The 15,612-nt window shown below is 33.1% G+C and overlaps 1 protein-coding gene across 3 annotated transcripts in view; it reads left to right on the top strand.

Moving 5' to 3' along the window:
* MBOAT2 (membrane bound O-acyltransferase domain containing 2) overlaps positions 1-15,612 on the top strand; it is a 149,089-nt gene that overhangs the window by 110,709 nt on the left and 22,768 nt on the right. For all 3 annotated transcript variants that reach the window (XR_004231857.1, XM_003757883.4, XM_023494644.2), the window contains 2 exons: positions 3,824-3,878; positions 9,071-9,254. Coding sequence is in view for 2 of the 3 variants with exons in the window: in XM_003757883.4 (XP_003757931.1) it covers positions 3,824-3,878; positions 9,071-9,254 (239 nt within the window). In the remaining variant the exon portion in view is untranslated. The remainder of the gene's footprint in view (positions 1-3,823; positions 3,879-9,070; positions 9,255-15,612) is intronic.

Raw genomic sequence — 15,612 nt, 5'->3', positions numbered from 1 at the left:
AATAACACAGTCTCTGAAGAACTCAAGTTGAGGGTCTCCCAGAGAGCTGTGGAAAGTGTCATGATAAATATGAGCGACTTAGTCCATAAACATTTATTAATCATGTATATGTACCAGGTACTGTGATAAACACTGGAGTGTACAAAGAAAAACAAAGAACTGCTCCTTCTGTCAAGATATTCACAGTCTAAAGGAAGAAACAACATACACACAACTATTTATTTAAAAAAACTGTTCAAGATAAATTGGAAATAAACAACAGAGGAAAGAAGCTAGGGTTAAGAGGAAACACAGACGACTTCCTGTAGAGTGTAAGTGTTTCAGGTATGGGGAACAGTTAGTGAAAATGCTCAGAGTCAGGAAAATGAAGTGCCTTTTTTAAGGAATATCTAGGAAACCAATGTCATAAGAATAGAAGACATAAGAAAAGACGGGGGGGGCGGGGCAAATTACAAAGGGCCTTGAACATAAGTGTTTGTTTTTTTAATTTGATCCTGGAGATGATCAGGAGTCACTAAAATTTATTGAATAAGGAAATGACATGATTAGACCTGCACTCTAATATACACATTTTGACATCTGAGTGGAAGATGGACGAGAGTGAAGAAAAGCTTGTAGCATGGAGACTCACCATCGGCCTATTGCCATAATTCAGGCATGAAGTGATAATGAACTCCCTAAGGATGGTGGCAAAGTGGCAAGAAGAGAAAGAGGCATATTCAAAAAGTATTACAAAAGTAAAAATCATCAGGCTTTGGCAACAGATTGAATATGAAAAAGTAGGAATAGGGAATGGGGGTTACAATCAAGATTGAAGTCTGGGGTGACTGGGAAGACAGTAGTGCCCTCAACATTAATGAAAATATTTCTAAATATGACCAATTAGAATTGTGCAGGAAAAGGAACCCTAAGGATAATCACTATAATTATCAATAAATATGTGAAAAAATTGGTGCTAATTATTACTATTTGGAGAAATGCAAATTAAGACAGTTGAGATTCTGCCTTACCCTTAACAAAGTAGCAAGGCAAAAGGAAGGAAAATGTTGACTGTTGGAGGGACTGTGGCAATAGGTACATTGATTCACTCTCAGTGGACTTATGAATGTGTATAATTCTAGAAAGCAGTATAGATTATACACTTAAGTGCTTACAAACCCTTAGAACCCACCTTTATCATTGCTAGACTTATATGCAAAAGTTATCTAAGAATGAGGAAAAGACCATATATTTCTATGTCTTTATCTATATTATATCTATATTTGTAGCATCCCTTTCTGTGATGGCAAAAAAATGGAAAATAGGGAGATGCCCATCACTTGGGTAATGGTTGAACAAAATGTGCTATATAAATGTGAATAGAGTACTATTTTCTGTAATAAATGAGGAAATTTAAAAGAGATAGGAAGATTTAATTGAATTGATGCAAAATGAAGTGAGTGGTACCAGATGAATGATTTATACTTTAACATCAATATTATAAAGTCATTTAATTTTGAAGACTGATAAAGAATGAAAAGCAGAGAACAATTGATACAATAGCAAGACTATAATGACAAACTACATTTAAGTCTAAAAGAACTGTGATCAGTGTAGTGACCAACCACAATTCCAGAGTTCTGATAAAACATGCTATCCATAACGTAACAGAGAAGTGATGGATTTAGGGTACAAAATGAGACATATTTTTAAATAGAGCCAGTGAGAGAATTTGTTTTCCTTTGCTATGAATACCAACCTTCTTTGACAATCATATACAGCAGTTACTGTGGCTGTTTCTAATATTACCACCCAGAAGTGTGTTTAATCAATGTTTTTCTATCTAGTAATTCAGTTCATTTAAATAATATATAAACTACTAATTATAAAGCACTGTGCTGTATATGTGGGATTCTCAAAAATTGAACTTAAAAAAAAAGTTCTTGCTATCAGGGAGATTATATTTTGCAGGAATTGGAGATTCAACCTATATACAGATAAGCAAATTTAAGGTATTCTAAATAAGGAAAGAGCCTTAACAACTGAAAGGCTTAGAGGAGATTTACTGGGGTAGCAGTATCTATACAAAGCCTAGAAGAAAAATGAAGATTTTGATAAACAAAAATTAAAAAAGGGTGTACTCCAGGTATGAGAAAACATGGTCAAATATACAAAAGTGGATATGGGGAGTAAGATATAGTGAGAAATCCAGGATGACTCCTAGGTTGCAAGATGAGGGGATTGGGAGAATGATGATGATGTCCTCTACAGAAATAAGGAAGGTAGGAGAAATGGAGGGTTTAGAAGAAAGGATCCTGAGTTCCCCTTTTAGACGTATTAAGTTTAAGATGTCTATTGGACATCCAATTCAAGATGTCTAAAAGACTGATTATGTGTGTATAGAACTAATAATTAGCATTATGACTTTGGACAAGTCACAGTCTCTCTGAACTTGTTTTTTAATCTATAGAAAAAGAAAGCAATAATATCTATATCTTATAGTAATTGTGAGGATATTAGAGAATATATATAAACCCCTTTACAAATTTAAAAGCACTTTATAAATATAAGTTATTATTATTAAGAGATTTTCCTAAAGTCATTCAACTAATAATTTTCTGTGCCAGTATTTTAAATTTATGGTATAAGTACTGATATTTATTCATGTCCCCCCCAAAAAAATAAACAAGTAAAAATAGGCCTTTTAGAAATTCAGAATTCTCTTCATATGATGGTGGTGGTTATAACAGCGGGGTTTTGAAAGGGGATAGTGGATTTGGGTATTAGATTGTTATTTTAGAACTTTACAAATGTATTATTTTATATTTTTAAGTGTTCTTAAAGCAGTAGGTTATTCTAGTAATAGCATACTGAGTTCTTATAAATATTAACATACGTTTCCTTTAAAAAATGCAGCTTCCTATTTTTTATGTGAATACATTTAAATATTCTTCCAGAGTACTTTCAGTAGCACTAATAACCTGGTGTTTCAACTATCCATTTTAGTGGTACTTAATAATCTACTTACTAATGCAGTTATTTAGCAAATTGAGGAGAGAGAGAGAGCTGTTAAATGGACAAGGAATTAGCTGGCTCAGCAAGGAGATTGCCATTTATGTTCCAGCACAGTGCACCTATAATAATCTCATCAATAAAACTATTATGAGTAACATTTTCCAGATGATAACACTGTTAGATTTTGAAACTTAAAGATGTATAGTGGAATATAAACTTCTTGAGGATAGAAACTGTCCTTTGTTTTTCTTTTCTTAGTATACATTATGAATCCTAATTTCTTGCTGAATTGGAAGCTGGACAGTTTATCATGATGATATATGATCTTTATCATCTTCAGTATTTAGGACTGAGAAAGCATTCAAAGGAAATTACACTATTATATGTAGTGCCTTACAAAAAAAAATGTCATGAAGTCAGATTATAGGGGGGATCCAGAACTGTTTTCAATGATTTAAAGTAAACCACTTGGATTGAAAATCCTTAAAAATACAGATAAGCAATAAACAATTGGTATTTGAGAGTCACCAGTCATACAGTGAGGTTAAGGGACTTTTTTTTTTCTTTTTGTTCAGTTGTTCAATCATATCTGACTCTTTCTAAAATGAAAGATTTGGATTAGATGGCATAAGATCCATTCTGATTAAAAATCTGTGACTATTATATTCCACATTTTAACTATCTCAAACAGTTGAGTATGTAGTGATTTGCTTTTTCATAAAATGACATATTTCACATTCATAAAGTCCCTTTTCAGTTTTATGATAAAATGCTGTCTCTCCTTTAAAAATATATATCATTTATAAAGTAGCTTATTTCTGTTTTATAGGTATGTTTCGAAAAGAAGAAGAACTAACTCCATCACAGAGAGGTTTGGCTGTAAGGTATGTTCTGTATAGTACCTAATTCTTATTTCTTGGTCTTTTGTGTTCAGTAATGTTACAAAGCTAACAAGATTTTTTACAAGATATTGATAAATTTAATCTCTTTCTTGGCATATTTATTATATACTGTGGGAGAAGAAAAAGGTTGGTATATGTGTATTATATATAACAAAAAAAGTTCATCCCTCTCATAAGCAAAAACACATTTCTCCCTATTTTCATCCAGTTTTAGTATTCAAGTAATTAATATTAAATGTCTGTAGGACATTGACCTAGATTCTAGATTTAGATGAAACGTACTTCTGCCATCATTGATCTTACAGTGAAGAGTAAAATACAAAGCTTCCTTACTAATAATATGCAATATTAATTGCATTAGCCCATTCAAGGATTGTAAAACAAAGTATATTATATGAGGTTATATGAAGAAAGAGGTCATTACCAGTTCTTTAGGAGGGGGGAAAGTGAAAATGTCATTGACTGAGGGAAGGAGTTTCTTGAATTGGTTTTTAAAGAATGAGTAGGTGAAGAGAACATTCTCAGGAGAGGGAACAATGTGAATAAATACAAAGAGGCCAGAATGTGCAAGATATTTTTGAATAGTAGGATTGGGTTGAGGAGGAAAGCAAGGAAGTAATGTAAGGTAAAGAAGCAGGATAAGTAGGATGACCTAAGATCATGAAGGGCTATGAATATTTGGAAAAGACTTTGAATTTTATACTTATGCAGTCAGTATGTCCTGGAAGTTCTTATCTCTGAAGGGTGACAGGCCGATCTGTGTGAAGGAAAGAGTTTTCTAGAAAGAAAAACCTAAAAAGAGAATAAAAAGAGACCTAAAAAAAGAATAGAGGTAGAAAAAACTTTTTGAGGAGGTTATTTTAGTAGATTAGACAGTTGCTAATGAGGACTTGTATGATAGTGATATCAAAGGGAATAAAAAAGAGGGGATAAGTGAGAGATTTTGAAGAAGAGAAATCCAAAAGTGCTGCTAATTGATTGAATAGTAGAGATGAAGGAGAACAAAACATGAAAGACAGTTGCATATTTTAGATATGGAAAACAGGTAAATAGGTGGTCTCCTAGGTAACTAGAGAAATAGAAGGACAAAATTTAGAAAGAAACATACAAATGGAGTATACCAAGGCCACTGGAGATTTGGGCTTCAAGCTTAGAAGGGAAAACAAGTGTACAGAGATTAGATAGTCATCTATTTAGGGACTGGAGCTCTCAGAGTGAAAGAGAATGTTAGGAACAGAGTATATCAAGAGAGAAGAACAAGGACAGGCCTTGAGAAGACTGATATATGAGGTTAGAAAGATTACAAGCCACCATGGGAAAAGAATAACCACAGTAGGAGAATAAAGAGGAATGAGTTATCCTGAAAGCTGAGGAATGGAAGACATCTCCCAGGAAGGGAAGAAGCATGGTATAGTAGAAAACATGAGAGTTGGATTCAGAATACTTGGGTTCAAATCCTTTTCTAGTACAAGGCCTTGCTAGCCTTGTGATAATGGACAAATCATTTCTCTGAACTTCATTTTTAAAATCTATAAATGGGGTAAAAATGTTTCTTACCAATTGTGTTTATGGGAAATGATTTCTAAATCTTAATATACTATAACTTATTGTGTAACTTATTGTTAACCAGTAAAGTGATCAGCAGCGTGTGCTGTAAATAAGTACAGTATGGATGCCAAAAAATTAGATTTTTCTGTTAGCTCATTGGTAATCATTGAAAGAGTAATTTGACAATTAAGTAAAGAATGAGCTGGAGTAGGGAAAGACCAACCAGCAGGCTAGTAAAGTAACCCAGGTATGAAGTGATGAGAGCCTGCATCAGAGTTGTTGCAGTGTCAAAGGAGAGAGAAGGGAGCATTTACTAGAAATGTTGGGAAACTAGAATCTTTACAGAACTTGGAGAACAGTTTGAGAGAGTGCAGAGTTAAAGTAACACCTAGGCTATAAGCTTGAATGTTCAAGCTGGAAAAAATTAATGGTCTTGATGTTAAGAGTTAAGACTCCTTTAAAACCAAAACAAAACAAAATCCTAAGAAAATTTGTAGGCAGATGAAGATGCATGAGAAGATATGATTGCCTATTCATATTCCTGGTGGACATAGAAAGGAAGAAGATAAAAGGAACAAATAGAGGCTATTAGCTAAATTAAAGATTTTTCTTTCTCTGTTCCTAGAAACAAGAAGAAAAAATATTTGATGAAACCAATAAGTTTTAAGGAACAGAGGCAGAGCGGAGGGAGCAGGCCTCGTGGCCTTAATCATCTCAGCAGAATTGAAGGGCTAGGACATTCTGCCAGAATTAGAAGTTAGGAATACAGATGGAAACTAGAATGTCAAAGAATGGTCTGAAGCGGTCATTGTGAGCAGTGAAATAGGGATCTTAGAAATGGTATATTTATATCACAGTCATGGCTCCAGATCTTAGAGATGGCCTGTTTCTGAAAGATGTTGAAGTCCAAGATCTGACAATACTAATGACTAGTGGAAATAGGATGGATAAAGAGGAGATTGTTTTTGTAGAGGAAGTAGAGAAATTATGAGGTCAGCTGTTAGAAAGTTTTTAAACATGAATGTGAAAGTACATATTACAATGATGGCCAAGGATGAAGAGGGAGAAGAAATCTATAAGCTGGATATCGTTTCTATTACTGAGACTCAAAGCTTGAAGTAAACAATAAAATGAATTGCTATGGGTTTTTTGTTAATATTATGTTAACAGAGTCACAAAATTTTCAAAATTTTAACAGTTCTGATTTTTACATATAGATAACTTTATTAATTGATATTGACTGATGGCATATTTAGAGATAGCTTCTTAAACAATAGATTAGATCTTCTGCCTTAGTAAATGAACTTTTGAGTCATCATCTCTGGCTAGAAAATTATTCTCTGCTAACTGTAAATAGTGCCTAACTGCCTATCTTATTTTTATACAGGGGTGACTTAATCCTATAGAAACTATCAGTTTTAATGAATTAAAAATGTTAAAATTTCTAATTCTCTATTGTCACATAAAAATAGTTTAATTAAGAAATGTCTTGCTATGTGTAAAACTAGAGCCAGTAGGAGGCTGTTAGAAAAATATCACAGTATACATTAATGAATTAATGAATACCCAAAAATAGTTAATAAAATTATTGAAAATTCAATTGTACTTGTTCTATTAAATTACATAAATGGGATAACATTTTGGGGGGCTGAGGCAATTGGGGTTAAGTGACTTGCCCAGGGTCACACAACTAGGAAGTGTTAAGTGTATGAGGCTAGATTTGAACGCAGGTGCTCCTGACTTCAGGGCTGATGCTCTATACACTGTGCCATCTAACTGCCCTGATAACATTTTTAAGACACAAAATTATGTAATATAAAAAATGATGAACTTAAAGACAAGAGACACTCTAGGTTCACTTCCTGCCATTGGTGTCCTACTCTATAAGATTATTGTAAGCATCAGTATGAGAATCATGTATGTAAAGTACATGATGAACTTTAAGCTCTATATATAAATATTAGTTATTATAATATTCTTGTTCAGTAATTTTTCAGTTTTGTCTGACCTTTCATGCTTCTCAAAGATACTAGAGTGATTTGCCATTTCTTACTCTAGCTCATTTTATAGATAGAAAACTGAGACAAACAAGATTAAATGATTTGCACAGTCACTCAACTATTAATTATCTGAGGTTGTATTTGAACTCATTCCCCCAATTCCAAGTCCACTGTTCTCTCTCTTTTATTATAGCATTGAAATACAAATCTTTAGCAAATGTTATTTACTTAATGAAAAAAAAAAGCCCAAGTGCTTCATTGATTTTTCTGATTGTTATAAAGTTGAACCAAAATTTATTTTAGCAAATTTTACTTTTGCTGAAGTTTTAGGATACTAACTTTATGTCCCTACACTTTGTTTGACTATGTTAAAATGTAGAGATAACTTTAATTAATTGGATTTTGTTATTGAAGTGACTGATGATGAAAATGGAACTTAGTTGCTTGAGTATAAAAAGTTTTGTGATTCTGATTGACATATATTTAGCAAGTTTATTGTAGCCTTTGAATCACTTTTTCTTTATCATCAGAAACTTCATGATATGGGACAGTGGAGGAGGGTGGCAGAGTGGATATGGGAGGGAGAATGGTAAAAGGGAGGGAAATTTCAAGCAAAAGATTTAAAAATGCAAATTAATAAATCTTAAAGCCATGTTCTTATTTATATGATGTTAAAGGTTAAAGGAAAGCTTTTTAAATCCAGTTCATCTTTTTACTAGACATGAAATGTGTCTATTATAAGATTTCCTTGCTATTTTTTTAGGTGAAAGAAATTTCAGATTAAGGAAATACATGTCCCAATATCCTCCATTCAAATCCCACTCTGGTGCCTCCTTATGGCATGGAAGTTACCCTAAAGTTCTATGTGCAAGCTCTAACAAGCCTTTCCATATTTCAAGGGCTTCAAGGAGAGACTCTATAATAGAGTGTATTTATGTTATCCAAGGATCAGCCTAGCAAAATTTGGAGTACATACCCATATTTGCTGCCAGGTGATGAGATATTTTCAGCCATAATAACTTTTAAAATTATTATTATTTAAAGTTATTATATCTAAGTCAAAGAGAGGATTGTAATCTGCATAAATTCACTGTAGCAAAATCACAAATTGTTGAAAATATTGAAGGTATTGCAAGGTATTAATTTTATCATTAACAACTTTCTATTTTTAAGAAATTTGTAGCCCCAATCATAGAACTAGTCTACAAGACAGATTCATTCATTCATTTGCAACTTAAGATTTATCAAATTTTTAAATTTTTTTCCATATTAAGCAGCAGCATGTTTGGACTCAAAAGTGTTCACATAGAATAATGAGCAGACCATAGAATAAAAATTCTCTAGATTCAAATAATATACTAAATTTCACATCATTACATATAATTCTTAAGTTATTCTACTTGGTAGAAAATTTAAGAATAAACACTTCTACAGATTTGTGATCCAAAAACTTGTCTTTTAATGTTGATGTGCCCTTTTATTGTACCATCCTTATTACAAGAATTAAAGAAAAAATTCATTTAATTTTGAAATAGGAAAAAAACACTAGGAGGAATGGCTAGTCTTGTAGTAAATCACTTAAAATATTATGCTACATCTTACAAGATGCTTGTCTTTGAATTCCAGACGCATGCCAAGTCTACTGGAGTATTTAAGTTACAACTGTAATTTCATGGGTATCCTGGCAGGCCCATTATGCTCTTACAAAGACTATATTACTTTCATTGAAGGCAGATCATACCAACTGACACAGTCTGAAGCAAATGGAAAAGAAGAGATACAATATGAAAAAACAGAACCATCTCCAAATGTAAGATCTCTAAATTTTGTGGTGCTATTATATGCCAGAATATTGCATGAAAAGCTTTCTTTAAATTATTTATTTATAGACATTAACATTTTAAAGTATATTTGTGATTTGTTTTTAGTAAAACAAAAATTGTTCTTTAAAATATTTTAGGATACTTAAATAGATAAATGCCTATACCTTTGGTTGATTTCACAAAAATAAGATTGCTTCCCTCAGAAACCATTAAATTCTACCTCAGATGACATAATTGATGCTCATAGGTTTATTGATTTAGAGTTCAGGCCTTTGAGGTCATGCAGTATAACCTTTTCTCTTTATAGCTAAGAAAATAGCCTCTAGAATTTAAGTGATTTGCCATAGGTCACACAAATAGTGAATGATGCCTTTAGTATTTTATAGCAAATAAAACGAAACATTAACTATTAAGGGGAAATATATTTAAGAGATATTCATTTAAAACTAGTAAGAAATGCTTAAGACAATAATATATTTATTATCTTAAATATCTTAATTATTATTGCATGCTTTTTGTTATATTTTAATAGGGCAATTCAAAACAGACCTAGTAGAACATTTAGAAACCAAGAGAAATATCCTTTATTTGTAATATTGCTGTCTTCTTTGGCCTAAAAATTATGTAACATATTCACAGAATTGGTATTATTAGTCTTTGAAGGACCCTAGTATAGTAAATATTAATATACATTAAACATAGTCCAAACCCAAGCTGAAAGGTTGCTCAATGATGAGCTATGACTCCGTGTATGAGTCCTAAATTATCTGCATCTCCCAGAAGTAAAGCAATTTGTTACTTCATGGCTACTCTTATGAGTAATATTATTAGGAGGTTCTTCAGAAGGTATTTTAATTTGATTGCCTTCATGTTGGGATCCAGGAGGCACCAAGATATTTATGGGTAGAATGCTAAATTAAGAAGATTTGTGTTTGAACAATACCTTCACCATTTAATAGATATGTGAATTTGGGCAATAACTTAGCTTCTCTGCTCTTTAGCTTCTCTAGCTGTAATATAACTTTCATACTTAACTCACAAAATTGTTGTCAGAAGAAAGGGTAATTGAATGTTTTCTAAACTATATGGCAGTCTACAAATATAGAAAATGATTGATTCCTGCCCCTGATCACTTTTATGAAACTGCAAGAAAGTAAGTAGAAGTGATAGAAGTTAACCAAGAAGATCATGTGAAAAAGTGGCTTCCAAAAATAATAAAAATGAATAATAGCTGACAATTGTATGGTGTTTTAAGATACACCTTGTTACAAGGTATATATTATTTTAATTGGGAGGGCCTTTTGAATTCTTCATAAAATTCTTTTAGCTTTTTTAATTCTCTACAAATGTTGGATGTCTCTAAGCATTGCTTGGGAGATTACTAATTCTCCAATTAAATGTTTCTCTTACTTTTCTACCACTTCTTCCATATACTTTCTAGAGAGATGTTATGAGCCACCTTTCCTCTTTACAGTGTAAAAATTCCTTCTGTTTTTTCTTTTTTTTATATCTGGGATTTTCAGACCATTAAATTCTTCTCATAGTATGTTTACTCATTGATCATTGGATGAGAATCTCACATACAAAATGTCAACAATTTAGTTTATGGATGCTGAAAACCAAGCTGATTCTTAGTGTATTCTGTCCCTATTCCTTTCTGCCACTTTGCCACTGCAGTTACAAGATTGGTACAGTGGGTATTTCACAAGACAAAGAGCATTTTATATTTTTCTTTTCTTTATAGGTTGATATGAGTAAGGATTTCATTGCCAAATGACTAGCCTACAGGAGATCAGACTTCACATTTAGCTAGACTCAGTATTTTTTCTGGAACCATAACTGAAGCCTTTCCAGCAGGTATAGAATTTTCCACAGCTTGTGTTCCACTGGCATAGCCATTGAAAATTCCCATCAGTGGAGGAAGAGATACAGTCAGTGAGGTTGCAAATCTGAGTACTGAGATTTTACCAAGAATTTTCTTGTATTATATATACCTTGTGACAGTAGAAAAAGTATGGGCTCTAGAATCATAGGATCTGGGTTCAAATGCTACATTTAAAGTCATATTATCTGTACGACTTGAGGTATGTTACTTTTCTCTGGACCTTTGTTTCCTTAAAAAAAAAAAAAAGAGGGAATTAGATTAGATATCTCAGAGGTCCCTTCAAACTCTAAAATGGATACTGTGATACTGTGGGACTTTCATATAAATGCAAATAGGTACAGAATAGTTAGCAATAAGATAGTTTGAAAGGCATTAGCAGTTGGAGGGGGAAAATCAAAAAAGGCTTCATACAGAAAAGATGGTATTTGAGTTGTATCTTAAAGGATGATAGGGAATCTGAGGAAGAAGTAAGGAAAAAGTACATGCATTCTAGGTTTGTGGGATTCTCCTTATCCAGGCCCAGAGATGGGAGGGGAATAGAATATAAAAGTTCAGAATCAAACTGGGACATTGATGCATTTTTGGTGGAGTTGTGAACGAATCCAATTATTCTGGAGAGTAGTTTGGAACTATGCTCAAAAAGTTATCAAACTGTGCATACCCTTTGATCCAGCAGTGTTACTACTGGGCTTATATCCCAAAGAGATCATAAAGAAGGGAAAGGGACCTGTATGTGCACAAATGTTTGTGGCAGCCCTCTTTGTAGTGGCTAGAAACTGGAAACTGAGTGGATGCCCATCAGTTGGAGAATGGCTGAATAAATTGTGGTATATGAATATTATGGAATATTATTGTTCTGTAAGAAATGACCAACAGGATGATTTCAGAAAGACCTGGAGAGACTTACATGAACTGATGCTTAGTGAAACGAGCAGGACCAGGAGATCATTATATACTTCAACAACAATACTATATAATGACCAGTTCTGATGGACCTGGCCATCCTCAGCAACGAGATCAACCAAATCATTTCCAATGGAGCAGTAATGAACTGAACTAGCTATGCCCAGAAAAAGAACTCTGGGAGATGACTAAACCATTACATTGAATTCCCAATCCCTATATTTATGCACACCTGCATTTTTGATTTCCTTCGCAAGCTAATTGTACAATATTTCAGAGTCTGATTCTTTTTGTACAGCAAAATAACAATTTGGTCATGTATACTTATTGTGTATCTAATTTATATTTTAATATATTTAACATCTACTGGTCATCCTGCCATCTGGGGGAGAGGGTGGGGGGTAAGAGGTGAAAAATTGGAACAAGAGGTTTGGCAATTGTTAATGCTGTAAAGTTACCCATACATATAACCTGTAAATAAAAGGCTATTAAATTAAAAAAAAAAAAAGTTCAGAATCAGGAATCCTGGCTTCAGACATTAGTGGTGTTGTGAAAATAAAGGAACTAAGACTTTTAAAGTGCTTTGCATACCTTAAAGCTATATATAAATGCTGGTTATCATCGTCAACATCATCAGCATCATGTATGAAGAACAGAGAGAGGACCTAAACTTGATGCATTTCAGAGTATGGGAGAGGAAGTAATGTCTGATGAGGTTGGAATTCAGGTTTTGTTGTAGGGCTTTAAAAGCTGAAACCAGGAGTTTATATTTGCAGTCTAGGTGAGAGGTAATATGGACCTGATTTAAAGTGATAGCCCTTTGGGGAGAGAAAAAGCCCTTTGTATGGAAGATAGTGTAGAAGTTGGAATAGCAAGATTTGGTGTCTGACTGAATGTATGGTGAGGGAACGTGAGGAATCCAGGATGGCACAAAGGTATCAGTGAACCAAGGAGACTGGTAACTTGGATAAAAATCAGCAAATTTGTAAAAGAGAATCATTTGAGAGGGAGAAAGATAATGAGTTCCATTTTGAACATGTTTAAGTTGAGTATGTTTCTCTTTTAGAGATAAAAATTAATATGAGATGAATTACACTATAGGAAAAAGAGAAAACCATGATGGGGAAAAATGAGTGATCACAAAAAATAATTTAGGAGTCAAATTCTAGCTAGAGAAGGAAAATCAGACATAAGAGAGACACATATTTAGACACCCACACACAAATTCTCAACAGATCTTGCTTCTGAAAAAGATAATGATTTTTAGATATAGGGATTATTAGTGGATGCAGATTTCATCTAGACATAGAGATACTTATACATAGGTACTAGATACTTATAGCTATTTGTAGTTTAAAGGAATAGGATAACTATTCAGAAACTTTTTGAGAACTTCAAATATTTTATTTCTAAATTATATGTATACATATATAAATAAAATCAGGAAAATAAAAAAGATATTATTCAAAGTATTTGGTTTTACTGTACAACTTCAGATAAGATTCTTTTTTATTATAGCTTTTTATTTACAAGATATATGTATGGGTAATTTTTCAGCATTGACAATTGCAAAACCTTTTGTTATGATTTTTCCCCTCCTTCCCCCCATTTCCTCCCCCAGATGGCAGGTTGACCAATACATGTTATATATGTTAAAGTATATGTTAAATACAATATATGTATACATGTCCATACAGTTATTTTGCTGTACAAGAAGAATCGGACTTTGAAATAGTGTACAATTAACCTGTGAAAGAAATCAAAAAATGCAGGCGGACAAAAATAGAGGGATTGGGAATTCTATGTAGTGGTTCATACTCATTTCCCAGAGTTCTTTCACTAGGTGTAGCAGGACCAGGAGATCATTATATACTTCAACAACAATACTATGTGATGATCAATTCTGATGGACCTGGCCATCTTTAGCAATGAGATGAATCAAATCAGTTCTAATGGAGCAGTAATGAACTGAACCAGCTACACCCAGTGAAAGAATTCTGGGAAATGAGTGTGAACCACTATATAGCATTTCCAATCCCTTTGTTTTTGTCTGCTTGCATTTTTGATTTCCTTCTCAGGTTAATTTTACCTTATTTGCAAGTCCGATTCTTCTTGTGCAGCAAAATTAACTATGGATATGTATACATTTATTTATTTGTATTTAACATATTTGTTATTTTGGATTTATTGTATTTAACATATACTTAAACATATTTAACATGTATTGGTCTACCTGCCATCAGGGGAAAGGGATGAGGGGAAGCAGGGGAAAAGTTGGAACAGAAGGTTTTGCAAGGGTCAATGCTAAAAAATTACTCATACATATATCTTGTAAATAAAAAGCTATAATAAAAGATTTTTGATTTCTAGGTTTTCTCCCTTATCCCTACCCATAACTAAGAAACTACAGATAAAGTTATGTAAAACATTTCCATGAAAGTCAAGGTGTGAGAGAAAATATAGATCTCCCACCCTAAAAAAAATAAAAACCCTCAAGAAAAGTTAAGTTAAAAATATATATAGAGAAAGAATGCTTCCATCTGTATTCAGACACAATCAGTTCTTTTTCTAGGTATGGATAGGATTTATTATCATAAGTCTTTCAGAGTAGTTGTGGATGATTGTATGACTGAGAGTAACAAAGTGACATAAAATTCTTAAACGGTGATTAATGTTTTAGATTTTTACTGTAGAAATTAAGAATAACTTTTATACTAATAACTAACAAAAATATAGTAAACTCCTTATCTACCTGAAGGTCACTTATTAGGCAAGCTCGACTAAGTCTGCTTCTCCCCTATCTCCCAAAGCTTCTGGGAACCTAAAATAAGTTGTCATACCCCATTGAATGTTAAAAATCTGAAAGGTACCTTAGAGACTACAGAGTTCTCCTCCCTTCATTTCACAAAGAAATGATTCTGGGGCAGCTAAATGGCACAGTGGATAGAGCACTAGCCCTGAAGTCAGGAGAACCTGAGTTCAAATCTGGTCTCAGACACTTAACACTTCCTAGTTATGTGATTCTAGGAAAGTCACTTAACCCCAATTGCCTCAGCAAAAAAAGAAAGGAAGAAATGATTCTGAAATCTTGAGAGGTTAAAAAATCCATGTACTTGACCTATAAGAAAGCTATTCAGGTTCCTCTCCAAGTACATATTAAAACACAGTTTAAGCAAGGTATTTGTCCAATATTCCCTGCCTGTTACAGTTTTAAAATGTGGGAAAAGGTGGTGGAGATTGCTGTTAGAGACCATCATGTCACAGCAAACAGGAAAGAGATGGATGAAAGACAGATTATAAACAACAATAACAAAACCATGATACAGGAACTCAGAAAGCTTAGTAATATAGGGCTATTCAGTGTAGGGGTAAGTTAACAGCATGCTCCACTTAACCTCAGGAGTCTCTGTTCAGGAAGTATCTCTTCATTAGGTGGAACACAGTATAATAAATATCATATTGATGACCCTATCATCAAGACAGTTAAGATTATTCATCATTACTGTGTTTAAGACATCAAGGAGAAATAATTTTTGGAAAGATTTCCTTTCCAAGTA

The sequence above is a fragment of the Sarcophilus harrisii genome, chromosome 2, assembly GCF_902635505.1.
Source record: "Sarcophilus harrisii chromosome 2, mSarHar1.11, whole genome shotgun sequence".
Taxonomy (NCBI): Eukaryota; Metazoa; Chordata; class Mammalia; order Dasyuromorphia; family Dasyuridae; genus Sarcophilus; species Sarcophilus harrisii.
This window is presented reverse-complemented; position numbering and strand designations above follow the sequence as displayed.